General features: G+C 43.3%; 1 protein-coding gene across 1 annotated transcript in view; it reads left to right on the top strand.

Annotated features, from left to right (window-relative positions):
- POLR3F (RNA polymerase III subunit F) overlaps positions 1-22,335 on the top strand; it is a 349,333-nt gene that overhangs the window by 13,661 nt on the left and 313,337 nt on the right. The window contains exons 2-3 of the mRNA XM_069607539.1: positions 12,915-13,032; positions 17,985-18,052. Coding sequence (XP_069463640.1) covers positions 12,915-13,032; positions 17,985-18,052 — 186 coding nt within the window. The remainder of the gene's footprint in view (positions 1-12,914; positions 13,033-17,984; positions 18,053-22,335) is intronic.

The raw sequence follows: 22,335 nt of genomic DNA, 5'->3' as shown, positions 1-22,335 counted from the left end.
AGGGACAAACAATATCAAAGTCCATGGATTAGAAGCTTCTTCAGGGAGCCAGGACAGCCACTGTCAATTGGAACACAGTCTATGGAGCAGAGGCACTTATTAGATCAGAATAGTCTTGCCCAAAGTAAGAGCGTTTGTAAAAAATCACTTGTAGGGTCTCAAGCTGTTAAGCCTGTGAGAAAAGGAGTTGGACTCCATTCTCAAAATAAGCTAATGCACTCCCAACTAAGAAAAGCACAGCTCAAAAGACAATGAGGTAAGTACCCCAAGTCTAAACGGTACCTCTGGTTTGAAGAAGAGTGGTCCAGCTGGATTCTGTCTTGCTACAGCGATGCAGACCCTTGTTCCTGGGCCTCAGTGGTGGGGACGAGATGGAGGGCTCTTACAGTGGTAGTTGGGAATTGGGAGGTCGTCAGCAGCTACGGGCTCTTTTCGGTTCAGCTGCACTTCACTGTTTCAGCACTTAGCAAACAGCACTGTTGCGGATCTCGGATACTGGTTGGGCTTCTTCACTCCTTGGGTCCTGCACTCTGGTGAGGGGACTCGAGATCTGGTCATCCTGCTTCTGTAGGGTCCTTAGGAGACTTCTGGAACTTCTAGACGGATTTCAGATGTTTCACTCGTCTACGGATTACTCATCCCACCCCCCCGGCATTCGGTTCTTGCAGCAGTGAAGAAGTGCAGCCAGTCGGGGAAGATGATCCAGTGGAGTTCATCTCGGGGTTAGTTGGTCCCACTAACACAAGGGAGATGTTGTCCCCTCCGGGGCTTCTGTGTCGAATTGAAAAGGGAGTTTAAGCACTGCAGCAGGGCTTCACAAGGTTCCAGGATGATGCAGCAAGCTTTGTTCACAGTTTCTTCGTCGGGTGTTTCTCCCAGTGGTAGACTCTGCCTCTAGTCCCAAAACCCTTGCCTTTTTAAGCAGGTTTCTCCCATTCATGCACTGCTAAGGCTCTCAATCACACAGCAGGGTGGCTGTCTGGACTGGTTGCGTTCAGGCATTCCTAGAGACAAAGGACAGGGGAGTTTCGGGACCGTCCCTCACATCCTGTCCTTTCAGACACACTGGAGCCAAAGGTGGGCTTCAAGGCTGAAGCCCACCAAAGGCAAGACAAACAAAGGGCTTGAAACTGATCCTACGCACAGAGTAAAACCCTAGAAAGACCTTGCAAACAGAAAATGGCAAAAAAGAAGTCGGGGGGGGGGGGGGGGCAATTTTGAAAAAATGGTCACCCTTGGGTGCTGTACTGGAGCTGAGGGTTCAGCCAGCGGTAGAAAAGCACAATTGTAGCAACAATTAAACCACTGCCACCAGCCATTTAAAGTAGGGAGGGTAACATACAAATGTTAGATAAGGAGCTACTAGGTAACCCCCCCACCCCCAGCACTCCACATAAGATGGTGTCTCCACATAAGATGGTGTGTGCTGGACCGACAAAGAGAAAATTTAAGTAAAGCCAATTTCACTTTACTATTCTTGGGAACTGTAGTTCGCACAAGAAAAGGAATTTAAACCGTATGAGAAATGTAAAGGGTTTCTCAGGGACACTGCACAGAAGGTGCTGTGTTTCACCATACAAAAAGTAGATGCCTATGGAGTTTGTCAGACTCCAAAAACAGTAAAAACACACAATCCAAATCGGGTCCAAGCACATGAGAGAGTGAGAAAAAGGTCTCACTCGCTCCAGGGTTAAAATGTAAGTCAATAAAAGAGCTGGGGGTCTCTCTAAGGTTGAAGGGAATTGGAACAGAAATCAGAATTCTCCCTAACACATGTCTTGCTTGTTTGGGTTTGCGAGTAGCTAGGGGCGCAACTGTGTCCACCGCGGTAGTGAGTGTCTTGGAGTAGAGGTCTGCTAGTTTGTTGGGGTGGTTGGTGTGGAGGTACAAAGGATGCTGTTCTTGTAACAATGGGGCGTTGGTGTCATTTGTGAGTTTTGCGGGAGCTGCGGGCGATGGTGGAGGGCAAGGCAGCAGTGGTGGAGGTAGGGTGTGTCGTGGACGAGATAGTGTAGGACACAATGTGGTGGTCCGACGAGGTACAGGGGGTGTTGGCACAGATAGCATCTGGAAAGTAAGGTCTGCTATGCAGCCTTTGTCGTGGTTGGGATCACTGATCCGATGTGTAAATCCCAGAGCGATGAGCGCCAGATCGTCATTTGCAGGCACTGCTATTATATGCTCATGTAGTATCGCCATTTTCCAGCTGTTGCTATGTCCTGGTCGGTATAGTACAATTATTACAGCGGTGCTGAAAGCTTTGCAGTGCCCCTTGAAGCACTAGACCTGGATAACCGCACATCCAACAGAAAAATAGCTCTCTTCATCAATTCCTCGGGCAGGCATAGGGGCTGAGAGATCTGCTGGTGGTGTGCTGCTACGAGAATCTGCGCGAAAATCTACTCCTGAACAACAATCCCACATGCAGGAAGTAATAACGATTGGAAAGAGTGTGCTAGAGCCTGCTTCACACAGGACAAAAATGAGCACAGAGAACTTTCTGAAAGTTCCAGAAGATTGATGAAGTAAGGAGAAAACTTGAGAGAAAGAAAAAAACACACTAATACAAAAAATACACACAGTGCAAGTTTTTCCCTCAAACTCACACTAAGAAATACCCATCCCAGAGGCATGTACAGTCTTAGCCAAATACACATTTCTGCGTATTCACTTTTTTTGTGGGAAAAAAAAACTTGAAATTGGGGAGAATTATAGCTAAAGTGTGGAGAAGAAGAACTGTGCAGAAGTCAACCGTAGCAGCAGTGACCAGGCCGATAATGGTGAGAAATTGCTGCAAGAGTATTGTGCTTAAAAGGGACAGAAACATAAAGCAAATATGCCACACCCATGTGCTGCATAGAAATTAATGGTAAAGAGCTCAGTCATGGATGACTCTGACCTCGCTATCATCCTCGAAGACACATTTGGAGAAATATGTGGAGAAAAAATACATGCTCACCAAAGCACACTTCCTACCCAGCACATCTAGAAGATGCTGACGGCAACTAGTAAAGGGGCAACTAGTAAAGACAAAGAAATTGGACCAAGAGCTAGCGGATGAAAGGAAACAGTTCATCCCAATTCACAAAAATATACATTTATTTTCATACAATGTAAATATTTCGTGGTATCAAAACATTTATCAGATTGTGCACTAGTCTACACTAACTCTTCTTATATTCAGTCGACTCCATCAGATCTACTCTTACACATACATTCATAATACTTATTAACTGTACATATTGTGTATCGTTCTTGTGACATGCAGGACTGTTTAACAAATATTTAAAAAAATGCTTTTACACCCCATGTGTATACTGGTGTCTTATTCTGCAACAGATGTTGTCGACACATGTTTCGGTCAGAATAGGTAGGCTTTAGTACTTAGGCCCTCACTTTACTCCAACCTTCTTCAGGACGAAAGTGGATCCCTGACTATGTGCCACTTCTATATACTATGGAGTTGGAACCATCTTCTAAAAATCAAATAACAAAGAAAAGCCTGTTACGACCAGTGTTATACATACCCACCCTCGTTCATTCTCAGTAAAAGCTCAGAAACGTGTGCATATAACCAGTCAATAGTTATATGGAATGAGGACACATTCGAACCATAGGGGTGCTTTTGTTTTATAGCCCTAGCCACTCTCTAAAGATTTCTGGTGTTTGTACAAGTGTGCCTAGGACAAACTGGTGGCAGCAGTTTACTTTTAAAGTATTTTTACTTAATTTTTATGGACCATAACGCGTTTGACCCAAGACTGTGGCCAGTTCCGAAAATTGATGCGCCACAATTTTGTTATGTTATGTTACTTGTCATTTATATAGTGCTCTATATATCATTGGTATGACCTTAAAGCGTTGGTAGGTTGAACGCCCTCGGGAACCGTAGTTCAGGTCAGTAGAGAGACAGAGTTGTCATTGGGTGCACCTATTATGTGGGCAGCTGATGTAATTGTCGGATGGTAGCTGCATCCTAGCGTTAGGTGTGGTGTTAATTAGTTGAATGTGTTTGCAGTCTGGTGGGTGGATATCCAAACTGGATTTGGCTGCGTTAAGCCTGGGTACAAGAGGGCAGGGTATACAGAGACACGTGTAAGGTGGCAAATATGGGGATTATCCATTCCATCGATGGATCATTCTATTTCTTCCATTTCTTCATCCAATCATTCCAGTTATCCATTCCGTCAGTGCATCCATACGAAGCCTTCTGTCGCTTCCATCACTTCCATTCTATCTGTTCAGTCCATCCATCTTGTTCCATCCATTGGTTCCATATGCATACATTCCGTCCGTTCCATCCAGTTCATCCATCAGTTCCATATACATGCATTCCCTTCATTCCCCATGTATCCTTGCCATCCTTTCTGTCCATTTTTTAGCGTGTCTACCCACTTTATTCAATCTATCTTTTCTATCCATTCCATTCATCAATTCCGTCCATACTATTTCATCTATTCCATTCATCAACCAATTCCATATACATACATTCCATTCATTCTGCATGTATCCATGCCATCCATCCATTTTAATCACTCCATCCATTTCCTCCATTCTATTCATTTCATCTATTCTATCCATTCCATCCATTTTATCTGTTCTGTCCATTCTATCCATGTTATACATTTCATGCGTTCCATTCTATCCGTTTTATCCATCAATTCCATATACATTTCATTCATTCCATTCATCCATTTCGTCCATTCTATCCATTTCATCGATACCATCCATTCATCCATCTATTCCATCAATTCTGTCCACTCCTTCCGTTCCATCCAGCTATCGGCTCCATGTACATCCATTCTGTCCATCAATTCCATATTCATATATTCTATCCATTTCATCCATTCCATTCACAATTCCATATACATAACTTCCATTCATTCCACATGCATCTATGGCGTCAATTCATTCCATCTTTTCAATCTATCCATCCTTTCAGTCTATCTATTCCATCCATCCGTTCTATTAATTTCATCCATTCCATATGCATACCTTCGATTCATTCTACATGCATCCATGGCATCCATTCCACATGCATCCTTCCAACCACTCAATCCTCCTCGACCGCCTCCACTGCCTAGGAATCCGTGGAAACGCTCTCAAATGGATAGCATCCTTCCTCAACAATAGGAACCAAATAACCCTACTCTCCTCCTATGCTTCCCCCGCCCGACCAGTCAATACCGGAGTTCCACAAGGAGCATGCCTATCAGCCCTCCTAATGTCCACCCTCCCACGAATAATCTGCTCGTACAATGCTACAACTTCACCGATGACACTCAACTAATCCTAAAACTCCTTCATTCAAAACCCAACTGCCAACCCAACCTTGCTGCCTGCCTCCTTGACATAGATCATTGGATGACCACAAACCACCTCCTGTTAAACCCCTCCAAAACCGAAATCATGGTGTGTGGCAACATCGAACTTCTTCCGCACCTCCTACCCTGGCCATCTGCTATGGGAAATTCCCCGACAACCTCAAACTCAGTAAAAACCTTGGATGCACTCTCGACTCTGACCTAACCCTCTCACTCCAAGTCAACAACGTCTCTGAGTCCTGCCACTACTACCTCAAAATTCTTAGGCGCATTGTTCCATACCTCTCCTTTCCCAACAGACTCTCCGCGGTCCAATCAATTGTTATGTCAAGACTGGACTATGCTAACCCCCTCCACCTCAATTTGTACCACATGACTAAACTACAAAGAGCACGAAATGCCGCGGCCAAACTGCTAATAGCCTTGGCCCAAGAGATCACGTCTCCCAAGCTCTCAAATCTCTGCACTGGCTTCTGGTTGCCCGAAGGGTGACCTTTAAAACCTTATGCATCTCTCACCGAGCAATGCATAAAACCAGACCTCCATATCTTCAGGACAAACTAAAACCCTACCATCACCCACTCACTCTAAGATCAAGCTCTGCCCGCCTCCTAGTGATACCAAAAGCCAACTCAGTCAGGTTAGGTGGATCATCATTCTCAGCCCTAGCTCCCACTCTGTGGAACTCGCTTCCACCCCACATCCGACTCTCCGAGGACCTCATGTCATTCCGCAAATTACTGAAAACGTGATTCTTCCCCTAAAATCGACTATTAACACAAACAGTATAACAACTATGGCCCAAGGTTGCTGGCTCAAGAAAAAAAAAATAACAATCCAGCATCGAGACCCGATCGATATAAATGGAAAGCTAAAACTGCTAATGTAAATTAAAATGGATAAACTGAATAGAACAAATGAAGCAGATAGCGGATGCAGTAGGTGTAACGGATGCAGCGGACGGAAGGGATGCAGCAGAGAAAGTGGACGGAACGGATCAAGTGGATTGAGCGTAACAAGTGGATTGATCCGGAAAGAAGTGAATAGAACGGGAGAAGCGGACAGAACGGGAGAAGAATTGGATTGAATGGAAGAAAGGATTAAAAAACAAACAAAAAGGGACTTTCAATCACTGTGTTCCTTGCCAGAGTGGATCGAACGCACAGAATGAATCAAACGGCTAGAGTGAATGCAAAGGATGGAACAAATAGCTAGCGAGAATAAGTCTACTGGTCAAAACAAACAGATGAAGTGAATGGAACAGACACATCAGATGGAACAGAGTAAACGTACTGGCTAGTAGAGCAAATGGAACAGACGAAACACGTAGAGTGATAGCACGGATGGAGTGGGTAGAACGGATGGAGTGGGTGGAACGAACGAATGGATGGAACAGACTGAACGCATGGTAGGAGTTGAACAGATAAAAGCGGTCAGTGGATTGAACAGGTGAGACTAACGAGCAGATTGAACGAATGGAAAAATGAGTAGCTTTAACAAATGCAACAGATCAAATGGACTGAACCGATGCAGTGGATGAAAACAGATACAGTAGACAGTACAGATGGAGTTGATGAAATAAATGGAGTGGAGGGAATAGATGGAGTGGATCGGTCTGATGGAGTAGATGGAATAGATGAAGTGAATGGAACAGGTAGAGTGGATGAGACTGGTAGAATGGATGGAACTGATGGAATGGATGAACATATGGAGTGTATAGAATCTGTTGGAGTGGATGGAGCAGATGGAATAGATGGAAAAGACTGTGGAGGGAGTGGAGGCAGTGGATGGAACGGATGGAGTGGATGGAACTGATGAAGTGTGTAAAACACATGGAACAGATCGAATGAATAAAAAGGATGGAACAGACGGAACACATTAAACAGACGGGAAGGATGAAATAGGATCAACAGATTGCATGGAGCAGTTCATGTAGATGAAGGATCGAATGATGGAATGAATGGAAAGATTAGTAAACTAAATGATGAACCAGACAAAATGTATTAACAGACAAACCTGAATGAACGGACGGAGTGAATAAAACGGATAGAATAGATGGTACTGATGAGCGCTCAATCTCAAGCACTTTACTGAAAACCACCATATCACACCACCACGCTTACTCTCTCCTATACACCACCACTCAACTAGAACACAGCGATACTATGACCCTTTCGGTATAGCTGTTCTCATACGAACACCTGCCGCATACTCCTCATCATCCTAATTAAACACAGCAAGCTCTGCACACACCGCTAGCCTATGCATCCCCTCAGGCCTAACGCAGCCAGAAATCAGTCTGGGTATCAACCCACCAGAATGAACACATATTCCTGACCTCCCAACTGCCACACTTAGCGCTAAGAAGCAGCTATCGTGCAAGTGCCACACCAGCTGCACACATCTGGTGCACCCACGCACCTTATGACTCTCTTCCTCTTCCTCTTCTTCTCCCTCTCTCCTGACTTGAACTACGGTTCCCGAGGGCATTCAACCTACCAGCACTTTGAGATCATACCAATGATACATAAGGCGCTATATTAATGCAAAGTAATATAACATAACATTCCATTCGTCCATTCCATCCATCCATCCTCTAACGATCATTGTTTGGTGTTCATATACGGTTGTCTATAGTCGAATCAGTGGGCGTATTCATTGAAGACGAGGTTGGGATTGTGTATTTAGTCATTGGGTGTTGGTAGCTCAGATGCATCTTTCTGGTTGTTGTTGGTGTTATGGAAAGAGCCATGTTTTTAGTAATCTGCGGATCCTCCAATCCTGACGGGAGTTAGTGGTTGGGATCACTAAAAGGAGGGCAGAGCTTGATCTTATGGTGTGAGATAGGGTTTTAACTTACCTTGCGGGTACAGTGGCCCGGATTTATGCACTGCACGATTAGTTATGCACAGGGTTTTAAAAGTGGCTCTTTGTCCGACTGGAAGCCATCAGAGGGTTTTGAGAGCTGGAGAGGTGTGGTCTCTTGCACCCAGGGCGAGGAGCAGTTTAGCTGCAGCATTTTGCGCTCTTTGGAGTTTATTAAGGTGGTATGAGTTGGCATAGTCCAGTCTTGACGTAACAGTGGCAAGTCTGTTCGGGAAGGAGAGGTAGGGAAAGATGCGCCTGAGAATTTTCAGATGGTAGTGACATTTAGATACATTGTTGACCTGTCGGGAGAGGGTTAGGCCAGAGTCCACAGCGCATCCAAGGTTTTTTACTGTGACAGTGGGGGTGGGCGTGTGGCCCATGGAAGGGGGGGCCAAGTAAGTGGTTGAGGTCGAAGCTCAGTGTTGCCGCACACCATGATTTTGGTTTTAGTGGTGTTTAAGAGGAGGTGGTTTATAGTCATCCAATGGTCGATCTCTAGGAGGCAGGTTGCAAGGTCTGGCTGGGAGAGGTCTGGCTGGGAGTTGGAGTCTTAAGTTGTGGATTTTAAGGATGATTTTGGGTATCGTCGGCGTGATTCCCGGAACGGTGGACATATAAAGGACATATAGAGGTTGAAAAGGAGAGCAAATGGGCATGCACCTTGCGGTTCTCCAGTATTAACTGAGCGAGCAGCTGAGACCAAAGGGGAGAGGAGGTTTATTTGTTTCCTGTTTTTGAGGAAGGAGGCGATCCATTTGAGAGCGGTTCCACGGATTCCAAGGGGGTGGAGACTGTCGAGAAGGATTGAGTGGTTAATCGTGTCGAAGGCAGCAGACAGATCGAGGAGAATTGGTGCGGCGCATCCTGCAGAGTCTGCAATGATCTTAAGATTGTCCCAGATTGAGGCTAGAGTGGTTTTGGTTCCATGTCATATTACAGACAAACCTACTGTCGTATGGTATAGTGTGGTTTGGAAGACCTGGCTATGAAAGAAGTGGGTTGGCTGGATAAACTGGATGTTACTTTTGGAGAAAAGTATTGAGATTCCCTTCCTCCACTCCTGTTGAATATTCTAGACTTGAGTAGGGATTGGTATCGTTGAAGGGCTTGCTAAAGGAAAGACAGAGTGTCCTCCACTTAAAAGCAAATTCCAGCCCCAAGTGCCAACTGTTACCAGTGCGGGGTCGGAGGGGGAAAACATGGGGTCCGTTTGAGATAATAGTGGAAGTGATTTTAAACTTGTAATTGAGGACCGTTATGATACTATAGACTGGCACCCTAAGTTTGACTGGAGAACTGAGTTTTTGAAAGATCTATTCATTAGGAAAGTGTAGAGATGGGACTGGACTAACAATTATGTTCGGTTATCTTCGTTGAGAACATACGAATATGTTGTCAAAGTTTGACATACCTTTTTGAGAATACAAAAGTACTTGAAACAGAGTCCGGCAGTGTGGAATTTGAGAATCAAACTGCACACGAGTCAGCTACCACTATTTGTTTTTAAGGGTGCACATTTAAAGATTCCACTAGACCAAGGATATGCCGGGTCTGTAACCTACCAGGAACCAAAGAGACCCCAAGGCTTGTTTTTACAGAATGCAAAGTGTTGGGTTTAGCTTATGTCTCTCCTGGGTAAATACATACACCACTATGATTCTATAAAAAGTGATGAGTTCTGGAATTATTGCCTAAACACCGAGACTGAGGAGGTACACATAGCCTTGTATTGGGTATGGCGCTGATTTTGTTAAGCTGATAAATGCTGATACAAGATGATCCACTGTAAGAAGTAGTTTACCATGGTGATTAAAGAAGTCTGGGGCAATTATAAAATTTAATAAAATGTAATCTTAAACTGGTGCATAAGTTATATTGCTTTTGTAGTTGGAATTCTTTACCTCTTTTAATATGCATGCTTTTATGGAAGAGTTTTTGGGAAGATGGGGATATCAACCGGCAACACACGTTGAAATGAAATAGGAGCTTTTAGACGAGATTATTTGTATTATTGTTATTGGCAAAGTTTTACAGATTAAATTGATTGACTGTATTGTGTTACATTGTTGAAAAAGTGTTTACATTTGTAAAGGTTCTATCAGAATCAAAAACAAATAACACACAACACCAGTGTGTTATGTTGTCTTCCCAGAAGTAGTAGTCAAACTTTGATGTTTTGAAGCAAAAGATATTGTTGAAAATACCCCTTTGCCAGAGAAGTACCTGTAGTAGTTAGTAGCTGCAACTGTCCTGGCAGGGGATACACCATGACAAAGGATCTTGTAGTAGTAGGCTTGGCAGGTGAGTGGACCAGGTGGAAATCATTTAAATACTGTGGTATGGTTGAAGGTCTTGAAGTGGCAGAACCACCAAGGTGTTTTTGTGGATTGTTGTAGAATCCTGCTGACAAATTAATATTGCTGAAGCAAGTGTTGTGTGAACTGCTGTAGAATCATCTAACATTCTTTAAACAAGTGTTTTGTGAACTGGTGCTGAGCTATCCTTACAAAGACATTTTTGTTTATCCTAATGAACTATGGAAGTATTCCTGGTATATGAGAAGAAGTTGCTTTGAACTCTTGATTACAAGTTGAAAGAGGAAAAACGTGAACATTGTGAACTGTTGGTGGAAGTTCAAGTTGGAGCAAAAAGAACTGTATTGGAACGTTTGTTGCAAGATAGGATTTTCATAGTCCTTTGAACTGTTGTATGGAATCCTGCTTCAATCTGGAGAAGGGTAATTCACTCGATTTATAAAGAGACACAGTTATCAGGTTGGGAACATGACCGTTAGTTCTGTTATATTTGAATTGCCATATTTTGCTGTGTTAAGTTTGTTGTATGTATAAGTGTGAGGGACAGAAACCTTTTGTTAGTGTTTCCTTTAGTTTATTTTGATAGGCAGAGAAATCCTCATCAGGGTAGGTATAGTGAGGCGTTTATCAACCTTTTTGAGTTAATAAAATTGCATCTTTTGAAAACCCTTCACAAAGTTGTCCATCTCACATTTCTGACCCCTCACGCCAAAGACGGAACTCATTTTCCTTGGAAGGAAAGCTAGGCAATCACACAGTCGTCGTTTACTTTGCTGTTCTAGATTCCACTAATAGAGGCGTCCTACTGGCTGGAAATGCTTCAGCATAAGGAACATGATCAACACAGAAAGACGTGGACTATAATATAGACAACATTTCCAAGCACATGGGAAGCAAACGGCAGTATTGTAGCCAATGCACAGACATTTAGCATTCAGTCCTCCTTACTGCCACCCAGGAAAACAAAGTAATTTTCAGACATGATGATATAGACCTGGAAAACCGAACATTTTCCTCTGCATTAGTCATACAATTGTACCTTCAAACATCCCCGTAGTGTGCTTCCTTGCTATACAATCTGTATTGACAGAATATTTCAGAGACGGCCTACATAAGGGGTTTATCTGCCTATCAGCTTTGCCGTTTGCAGCCCCCGAGTTTTGTGTTGATGAATGCAGCAACTCAGGACCGTGTGTGAGCTAATAAGTCTGAATAACATGATGGTGTGCTAACTGTAACCTTTCATCTCTGATAACTTTGCTCATCGATCAGTGAACAAAGAGTCGCCTTTTCGACAAACGCAACCGCGGCCATGTGTTCTCATTTGCGCATGAAGGACGGGGGTGAGAGGAAAACGGTCTTTAAAATGCTATTAGGATTGCGTGCATATCTGGGAATGCCTTTTGCAATGCCCAACGCACTGGCTGCATCCCAGGTTTTTATCAATTACATTTTTTTTGAGTTATAGGAATTCATAGTTTACCTAAACAACATTCTGCTCTGCTCCTTAACGATGGAGAAACATGTGATCGATGCACATGATCATCGAAGTGCTGTCGCGCAGATACTGTACTTGCGCCAGAAGTGTATGAAATTTGTGCTTCACCAACAGGAAAAAGAAATCTTGGGACATATCACTTTGCAGTAGGGTATTGCCATAGATGAATCAAAGGTGAAAAAAGCCTGCCAATAACTCCAGTATGGTAAGCAAAAAAAGGTCCAAGAAGATCTCAACCCTTTCTTCCTGATAGAGCGGCATCAGATCGCAACAATACCACTCTGTTGCCAATGCATCACGAGAGAGCAATGCCATTGGCTTTTGGCTCTCTACCAGACTAAAGGGCAAAAGGATCAGATGAGCAGTTAATTCAAAAACACTCGCAACGGTAGTATTCTTCGCCCCACTTCCCCTTACAACCAAACAATATCTTAGATGCCTGTAAGCATACACTGCACCATCATTGGTACTAGATGACTTTGTTGTCCCTTTCTGTACATGTCATTGAGGGGTCAATGTGTTGCAATTGCAATACTATTTGTTTTGATGTAATAAATGCACAGTTTGTAATTGACCTTTTAGCACCTGTCTGAAATTGTGTGATCTTGGGCCAATATCTACCAACTGCTACAGTTTTTGTGATTAATGGATGTGTACATTTTTGGTAATATACAGAATACAAGTATGGCATGCTATATTACATTGAAATGATCAGGAAGAAAGGGAAACAGGAGATTGGGTGCCAAGGTGATGACTTGTATCTGTAGCCAAATCTGTTTACCTATATGACCAGAATGGTTTGATCATGTGTAAATCACCATTTCCCTGTGCTTCAGTTCAGTTATTTGCACATTTCTTTACTTTTCCCTAGGAATGTAAATGTTAATTGACGTTTTCTTCCCTTTTCAGGGTCATAGAATTATGCCAGCAGTTCCCCCATGGTATCACTGACCAGGTTATTCAGAATGAGATGCCTCACATCGAGCCCCAGCAGAGGGCTATGGCGATCAACAAACTGCTGTCAATCGTAAGTGCACATTGTATTATAGGTTACATTATACATTCTGGCTGCATGCCAAGTACTGCATTTTTGCATTAGTGTTAGTGTAAGGTGGTTGGAATGGTGTATGATTGTCCAAACAAGGCAGTTTTCCCTAATGCCTGCACAGTCAATGCAACCCAAGACTTAGCCCAAGCCGGGAGCAGCCTTTTCTTCCTTTCCGCCTTTATCTACTCTTCTTTACACATTTATGTATTCACATTGCTCATTACCGGCAAACTTTTTTAATGGGAACGTTACCTTTCATAGAAGCTCACTTGTACGGCAACGTCCTATTATCTGTGCAGAAGTTAATGGACCATCTGTTGATGTTAACGCTAGTGCAATTAGTTTTGCTTCTCTGAAAACCCTTGGTAGATAGCTTTCACGCTTATTCTGTATTATCAGTGAGGTACATCTTGGAATCCTAAGCACATCAAACTCTGCGATCATTCCTGAGAATACTTGTACCACTTTAGACTCAACAGTATAGATGGTAAAGTAATTAATCAATCAAATCCACTAGGATTACCTGTTGGGCTATATTAGTTCTTTCAATTTTTGAATCTCCTTTTGATGACTGTAGTCCCTTGATTTTATTGCTTTTTTGGAAATCCTGACTTATTTTTGCTGACAAAGAACTCTTCTGAGCTCTCCCTGAAAGCTGCAATTATATTTTTGTGCTGTTCGAAGTATCCAATATGGCTAACGGGCCTGGGATAATACAAACCGGACCCATTTTGTCCTAGGCCAAGTACCCTCTCCCTGTAAATGTTTTTAGATAAAGGGTGTTAACAGATGTATACTTTTATATGCATACACAGTGTTGTAGCCTTTTTTGCCACTTTAGTAGCCACTTGTTCCCTGAGCAGTGGCAAATTGAAATGTAGTGTTTTTGAGCTCTACGAACTAGCCATTTTGGCCATTCGGCCTACGTGGGCTCTCTCCAGAATCCGCATAGGGTCCATTTATGTGAGTCCAATCAAGTACTGACTGGATGAAGGTCTCCCAGTTCTCCCAATCTGCATCCCTGTGTGTATGCTTGTGAAACTGGAGTTTAGCTGGCCTGACCATTGTGCGCATGGATGCTGATTGGAGTGGTCGGGGTCCTCCAGGCCATCTGTCTGCAAAATTTCTGTGAAAGTCCTGCCAACCGTCTTGGGGGACGGGGAGGCTCCTTTAACAGACCATCTTCCATAAAATCACAGCAACATTCTTTTGATCCGCGCATGCTACTCCGCATCCTTCATCTTCTAGGCCTCTGATCCTTGAACCCAGGTCAGGAACTCGCCTGTTGTGGGTCCGACACATTTGGCAGCCTGAAAATGTCCTTGTCCACCGCACTCCTAGTGTGAGATTGTTTATCTAACTTTTCCCTATAACGAGCTAAACTGTTGACTTTTAGCTCGTTATAGCTAGTTGCAGTGTAAGTCGTGCAACCCGCAAAGCAAGTGTCTGAGAAGCCGGTGAGTGAAGCACAGTGTTCTAACGCGTTGCACAAGCCTTGCCGCTAACAGTAAACCTTGCCGCTATCAGTATCCAGTTCCTTGTTCACTCACGTATGGCTTCATACGAGTAGAAGTTTTGTTGCCTTCACAATATTGGTAATGGAAATGTAGCACTCATGTATGCTGTGAAAGACCTAACACTTGCGTGAGAAGTTAAAGTTGCTGAAATCCATTGTTGAATGATTTAAAATACTTTTGCTGTCTAACGGATTGGTGGTGCGTCCCTAATTAAGAAGAGGGAACGCTCTCTAAACCATCACCGAATACCTAAGCTTGACAATACTCGAGTTACAAGTTTTATAAAGTGTGAAAACTACATCAGAAAGAGGTTGCGTGTGCCTAATTGTAATTCCCAAAGGAAGTCGCAACTTTATCCTTTGCCATTACACGAGAATACAATTCCCTAGTCCTCTTTAAACCTTGAAATCTACTTTCAAGAGAGGTTACATGAGCCTAATTGTGTTTTCAACTTAAAGAGTGAATCCTATACTGTATCTAGAAGTGACATTCTTTTAATTTCTATGAAGAAAAAAGTCTAAACTGTTGAATACAATAACAGGCATTACCCAACCCAAGAGGCACCCCCTTTAATAGTGAAACCAGCCTTTCAAATAGTTATAAAGCAATCCAACTACACTGTGAAGTTATTAACAGTCAAGTGGCCTAAGATACAAGTGTGCCAGTATTACCTGAAGCTGAGAGAGTGGCACCAAGGATTCTGGGCAATTACTTGGGATAATAACTTGCAGAAAGGTGGGAGTAAAGAAGGGGAACTGACTGCTTGTAAGAAACATTCTGAAGTAGACACAACCTGTGGTGCCAAAGGCTGTGGAAGCCAGAGAGGTCAGTATTAGGGCAGAACCAGGTTGTTAATTGTAGTAGACGGACAAGGAAGGCAGAGAGGCTGCCCCTTTTGAGAAAGTCATTGAAGGGAAGAGTGCCTTGTCTACCTGAAGAGGTTAACGTGTATCTTGCTGAAGCCTGTCTAACAATTCAAAGTACTGAGCTGTGGTGGTGTTAGTAGTAGTTAAACTGTGGTGGTATGCTAAGTTGTTAGCAGATGTAACCTTGAAGTGGTCTGAAGCAGTAATGTACTGTGGGACAAAGGTGACGGTTCTCCTTGTACCACCAGTAGAAGGGTGGCTGTTGAAGTGGAAGCAGCCGCACAAAGAAATCATCCAGACAAATCTATAAATGTAAAGTTGTGACTAAAGAAGTGCTAAAGAATTGTGTATTATTGACATTGGGGAATATTGCACCTTCTATTGAACTGTGGCAAGCTATCTTGAAAGAAGAAACAATTTATCATAACCAGGAGCACCATTGGTGTGATTTCTTTTCTGATAGTTGGCAGTGAATCTTTTATCCAGGAACAGACATTTGTTACCAGTTGTTATTTTTTGATGAACCTTTTCTTTGACTTGGAACAATCAAGAGCTGATTCAAAACCTTTATTTTCTTTTGCTTAACATTTTGAGTTGACTTTTGAATCCTGGGGAAGGGATCTTACCCAAGACAGGAGAAGGTTATTCTGATATTGTGTTGATATTGTTTATTATATTGTGTATATTTTCTTTGTTTAGTGTGAGGGACAGTTGTCCCATGCTAGAGAATGTTTCCTTAGCTTTTAGACTAGGCAGGGAATTCCTCACTAGAGTAGGGCAAGCAAGGCTTTGTTTTCATATATTCTTCTTCACTAAAATGGGATATTGTGATAAACCCACAAGCAGTTGTCCGCTTTGCTTTACTGACCCCTCAAAGTTTTAGATCGGAATGAGAATGATCATAAATGTTTAAGGCTGGATTGTCGCTTAGAAATTAAAGGAAATCTATCCTCCAAGTGTTTAAAAGGGTCTCGCTCATCAAATCGTAGAAGGATTTGTTGGGATAAGGTTAACATAAACTCCTTATACGAGTATGGTTTAAGGGGAGCCTCAACTCTCATGGAATGTCTCAAGGAGGAAATCCCGGCAAATAAGCTTATTTCGGTCTATAAAGAATTAACAAAGGTCGGTGCCCAAGAGGTGACAAAAAAGGTGTGTCCGAAATAGAAAAAACTGGCTAAACAATTATTTAATAACAAACGTGAAGACGCCAGGAAATCTCTTTGCAATGCACATATAGCCCAACCTAGAAGTAGAATGCTGGCTTTAGCAAAAAAGACAGAATATAAGAGTATGCACCCTACGCAAGCAAGAATTGGCATAGGAGCTTTGAGGAGTTTCAAGAGGTCGTGCAAAGAAACCACTGTAAGGGTTTTTGGATGATGGTGGCAAAAGAAGCCAATCCTCCTGTTAACTTTTCTGTCAAGACTAATGTACAAGCCTTGCAGTGGGTTTTGTATTTTAGCAACATATTTTCAAAAGATAATTACCACATTTGTTTACCCCAGCACAAGACTCAGTTTGGTTGGATGGTGATTCGGCTGTTGTCACCTATGCAGATGTCACCAAGGCAATAAAATTACAAAAACCAAGCAGGTTCCACAGCATTTATTTCCTACCTTATTATCCATGTAGGTCTAATTTAGATTTTTGGGCTCCTATCCTTTGTAATCTCTTTAATGCAGTGTTAAAGAGCCTTGTAATTCCTGAATCATGGCATTATGAAATTATCATACCCATTTATAAAACTACAGATTAATCTACACCAAAATCCTTTTACCAATCTCACTTTTGGGTCTTCCTCAAAAATATTGGGGTGCGTGGCATAAGGGTATTTAGTGGATTGGGTGACCTCTTATAAAATTGTAGGGGGCAATCTGCTGGGGCTTAAGGACTGAGGACATCAAATTGGACACTAAACTTCATGCTGTGGACCTTCAAGTATACCATCTTAAAAGAAGGTAGTATTTATTTGGCTTTTATGGACCTGTCCACCGTCTTCGATTTGGTGGACAGATCAGCAATGGTCAGTCCTCTCAGACGTGATCATTCAAAATGTATTAATAATAATAATAATAATAATAATAATAATAATAATAATCTTTCAATGGTGTTCAGCTAGCAACTGGTTTGTTTCTTGGATGTTAGTTAATTCCCTGGCAGTGTGCAAGCCAAATGTATTAATTGGTTTCCTATGCATTCTGCCCTTGGCTGTGAATTCCCTAGTTGGTTGTGGTTGGAATGGGAAGATATGAGCCCAGCAGCAGAGTAATAGTTAGACCTAAAGAAAAGATTGGAATAAATATGTGCTTGCCTTAAGAAAGTAAGATGCTGGAATAAGTGTTGAGGGGTAGAGGGAGGGGAGGGCCTTTTGTTCTTTAGCAACTCCATGTGTCTGTCTGTACTCTTACCCTGTCTTCACCCCCCAACCTCTTCCTTACCTGTGGCACCAATGCATTAAGCAATAAATATATTACATTTTTAATGTGAATGAAATTAATCTGATGTGTTTATATTTGGGTACTGACATTCTTTTTTGTTTTAACAGGGTCAGTTGGATCTTCTGAGAAGCAGTACAGGCCTTTTATATAGACTGAAAGATGCGCAAGCTGCTGGGTAAGGCACAATCTGGATACTATTGATGGTGCAATTGATGATTTTATCATTTCTTTCCATCATTTGTTCATTTTGGTGGTTTGCCGGGTGCTTTTGGTTCCCCCTCCAGTCATGTTCTTTAAAGGAAGTGGTATCTTCCTTTGATGTATGGCCATCCTCGGCATATGGCAAGACAAACAAGCGAACATCAAGGGACTTCAGGTTACAATAATGTATTTGCTTTGTAGTTAAGTTTAGCACTTGGGCTGAACCAGCTTGTTTGCTCTAAAAGGCTGATTTTCAAGGCAGCAAGCCTCCTTGGTTTAGGTCTTAGGTCAGGCATTCTACTGTCCTCAGAATACAAAGAGACCATTGCTAACCATAACCTTCCCTTTAACGCTCTATAGCTTTCCCACAGTGTTTTGTGTAAAAATGTTATCACCCTGTCCAAAGGAAACTCTTCCATGATTGGCCTTTTGCCTGAACACCCCAGTCACTCTTAGATTGTACTGCATTGTATTTATTGGAGATAGCAAAAAATATTGTTTTGAACAAAAGCACTCTACATAGGATAAATAATGATGTTAACACTCCCATTCTTATGTGCATTACCGAATGTAGTGGTGCAGGGAGAAAGGAACATGGGGAGGCGATGATGGTGGTGACCTAAAACCGAACAATTGATAAAACATGGAGTGTAACAGATGGGAGTGCACAGAACTGATGGCTGGGTGGGTGGCAACACAGAACCGTTAGGGAGTGCAGATGTAGAACCAGCTTATTGTAGGAGGTGGAAGGGTGGATCCAGAGCCAGCCCGTTGGAAGAAAAGAGGGGGCCCATACCAGGGGATGAGGGTGTGGTAAGTCAGGAGACGGACAAAGTGGCTTTTTGGGTTGGTTATTTGTTTCTTTATTAGAACACCCAAAACCTGAACTGTCCTGAAGTTTCTTGGCCCTAATCCAACAGAAAGAAACGGAGTCTAAAAAAGTGCTCATTAGGATGGCCTACGAAATAATCAGTCTGCAATCCATAGTCAGAGTTCTGTCCCTACCACTATTAACGAACAAGCCTAACTTTAACAAAGGACCAATAAGGGCCTTTTCCTAAACCAAAGAATTGTGGCTGCTTTCGGACCCCACACTAATCTCTCCTTATCAGAAAAGGGTTTCCTTGGCTCTTAGCACAGTTCACGTAAAGACACCAAATGTCTCTTCCACCTTTCCCTCCTCTGGTTGCATATCAGTCTTTGTTTAGTCTCTCTTCTTTTAGGATTAACAGGGTTGTTGTCGGTTTATGGTCTTCTTCCACCCTTTTGGATCCACGATGGTTTGTAATTCCACATTCTGTACCCTCCTTGGACTTCCCACCAATGACTATTGTGGTATTTTATCCAGTTTGTTAGCTCCTGGTTTTTCCCTCTCCCCGAGGTCTCGGGTCTCGCGCCCATCCTTTGGGGGGAGGGGAGGTCTGAGTTTTCTCTCACCCTGCTTTGACGATCTGGGTCTTCTCTCAACCCGCCGTGGGGGTCTGGTTTATTTCGCGCTGCCTTGGGGTATGATTTCTCTCAGCCTCCCTGGTTTGGCCTTTCTGTCATCCTCCCGGCTTCCTGGAGGTACATCGTTCCTTCCGTCTCCGAGCGGTGCTTCTCCGGTCTGATGCTCGCAATCGTGATACCAGCCAGCACTAAAGTTTCCAGAAGGCAGTCGGCGCGCAACGTTATATGCTGATGCCAGATAAACATAAACAAGGCCAGCACAGAAGCGCAGCGCTCCAAAAATTTCTGGATTAGAATCCTGCTTGGAGCCGACACTGGCACTTTGTGGTGACTACTTTTGCTTTTCTTGTGAACATTGTTTTTGTTCCAGTACGCCAGGATCTCTTTTCATATCCTGGTTGTTTTGTTTGTTTGGACTGTAATGGGACACAGGACTTTTTTGGCACTACATTGGATTTCCTGGATTTCTTTGAATTGTTTTTTGTTTATTTGATCTTTGAGATCACTACACTGCTTAAGAGGAACTTCCTTCAGTCTAGAGACCTGACTCAGAATGTGTTTATCAACCTGCACCCCCTGATTAGTTCTCAGCAAAGGAGTAGTTAGTAATTGAGGAAGCATGGGTTTCAGATATTGTTTTCCTCTGCTGGTAAGTGGGATTCTGTATTACATATCCGATATATAAACATCTCGCTGTTTCTTTTGCCTCCATTGAGGACGTATCTAGGCTTGTGATCTCACCACCCTGGGTGGAGGTGGGAGGGTCTATGCTAGACTGTGGTATATATTATAATTACTCCAGTCTTGGGTGACTTACGGGGGTTTGTGGGGACTCGTGGCAAACCAACAGTCTGTTTCGGGACAATTGGGGGAGTGAACCCGCTGCTGGAACAAGACCTGTCTCTCTCTCTCCCAGCCACAGCAGTAACAGTAACCAGGGCATCACCATTTTGAAGGATCCCTGCAGTTGTGTGCTAGCCTCCCCCGTGTTTGGGAGCATGAGAAAGGTACTCCTCCTGTCCCGCTATTCGAATCGAAGAACTCTGGTTTGGCGCTGCAGGACCACCAAGAACTTCAAAAAGGTACTATTGACTGCTATCTGCCCCTCAGTAGCGTCTCCAGGAATCAAATTTCACATATAAATGGGCGACATGAATGCTTTTTGCAAATTAATGTGGGCGAAGTAGCCATAAGTGTCCAGTGGTAGCTAAAAATTGTGTATTTCTACAGCACAATGTTTGAGGAACGTTGGATCAGAAAATGAGTATTTAGGAGCCATTCCGCGGGAAAATTTAAACCTAATATTTCTGATGCCAGGGCGTCAACTGTAAGTACAATGCAATGCAAACTATGCATCACAGGTCAGTGTCAGTATAAATACCATCAGTTTTAATATTGTGCCATGATATCATGCAGTACACAGTGCTGGGTTCAGAAATGCCAGCGTATAACAGAATTGGTTGCAAGGTGTTAACACCAAAATGCCAGGTTACTTCCTAGTATACCTTAGTGTTACCCAAATGGTGCAGGGTGCCATCAATTCAGGGTGACCTGAGTAGCCAATACAAGTACCAAACTGCCTGGGGTACTGTTTAAAAACACCATGGATCTCTTAAACACGGCAATGCTCCGCTCAATGTACCATCTACCAGTTAAGGATTGGGTTGCCAGTTTCAAACAACTACGTAATTCTAGATGGCATAATGCAAGTTCCAACAGTGCCGTCAGCCTTGCCAAAATCTTCCCCTGAGCCACAGGTGCTGATGTAAGTGCAACCTCAAATCCACCAATAATGCCTGGTCAGTCGTATGTAATGTATAGCCTTGCAGGGGGTGTAATAATATGCCAAGCGCAGCTTCAAATGCCCCAATAATGCCATTTTATGTTTGGTAGAGTCACCATATGTAGGTTAGAGGCCCACAAGTCCAAACTCAAATCACCCAACACCATCCAGATGCAAGCCCCATACCTGGCAATCTGCCCACCACTTTGGCATCCTGCCCCCCACCCCACACCCCAAAGCACAAGCCTTATAGCTGGCATCCTGTTCACCACTAACCAGAGCCCATGCACTGTACCTAGCATCACATACTCCGCTACCCAGAGCACAAGCCCCATACCGGCCATCCTGCCCCCACCACCAAGATTGTAAGCCCCATACCTAGCTTCTTGCCCCACACTACCCAGAGCACAAGCCCCATAGCTGGCATCCTGCCACCCCACTACCCAGATCACAAGCCCCATTACTGGAATCCTGCCCCACAGCAGCCAGAACAGAAGCCCCATAACTTGTCCCTGCTTCTCACAACAGAAGCCACACTCCATCCAGGCCATGGCAACACCCCCTCTCCCCAAAAAAGCCAATTTGAGCGGTGGTGGAAAACGCTGGTTGAACAGCCTCATGATTTTGGTCACGAGGTGTTGTCCCAGAAGTGTATTCCCTGTCTGTTCTGAGGTACATTTTTGCATAGAGAGGCAGTCAGCACAGCAACCCATGCCCACACCTTCCGCCTGCAGTGGAGGGGGGTCACAAGGGGAGGAACAGCATTTTGTACGGGAGGCCAGTGTCCCCCATACCCTTGAGACGCCACTGCTGCCCCCTGGGCCATAGAGACTGGTTAGGCCACATTTATCTCTTTGTCACCCAGGAGCATATCCTTTTAAAGAACATTATGGTTTTTACTTGTCGTGCACCCCTGATTCATTACTGTATCTTGCTATCTTTGCTTATTCTGTGTTCTTTTCTCAGGGGTTGATTTATTATTGTACATGGTGTGTTTAATTAAAGCATATATTTTGTATAGAACA

The sequence above is a fragment of the Ambystoma mexicanum genome, chromosome 4q, assembly GCF_040938575.1.
Source record: "Ambystoma mexicanum isolate Mex_15411 chromosome 4q, UKY_AmexF1_1, whole genome shotgun sequence".
Classification (NCBI taxonomy): Eukaryota; Metazoa; Chordata; class Amphibia; order Caudata; family Ambystomatidae; genus Ambystoma; species Ambystoma mexicanum.
This window is presented reverse-complemented; position numbering and strand designations above follow the sequence as displayed.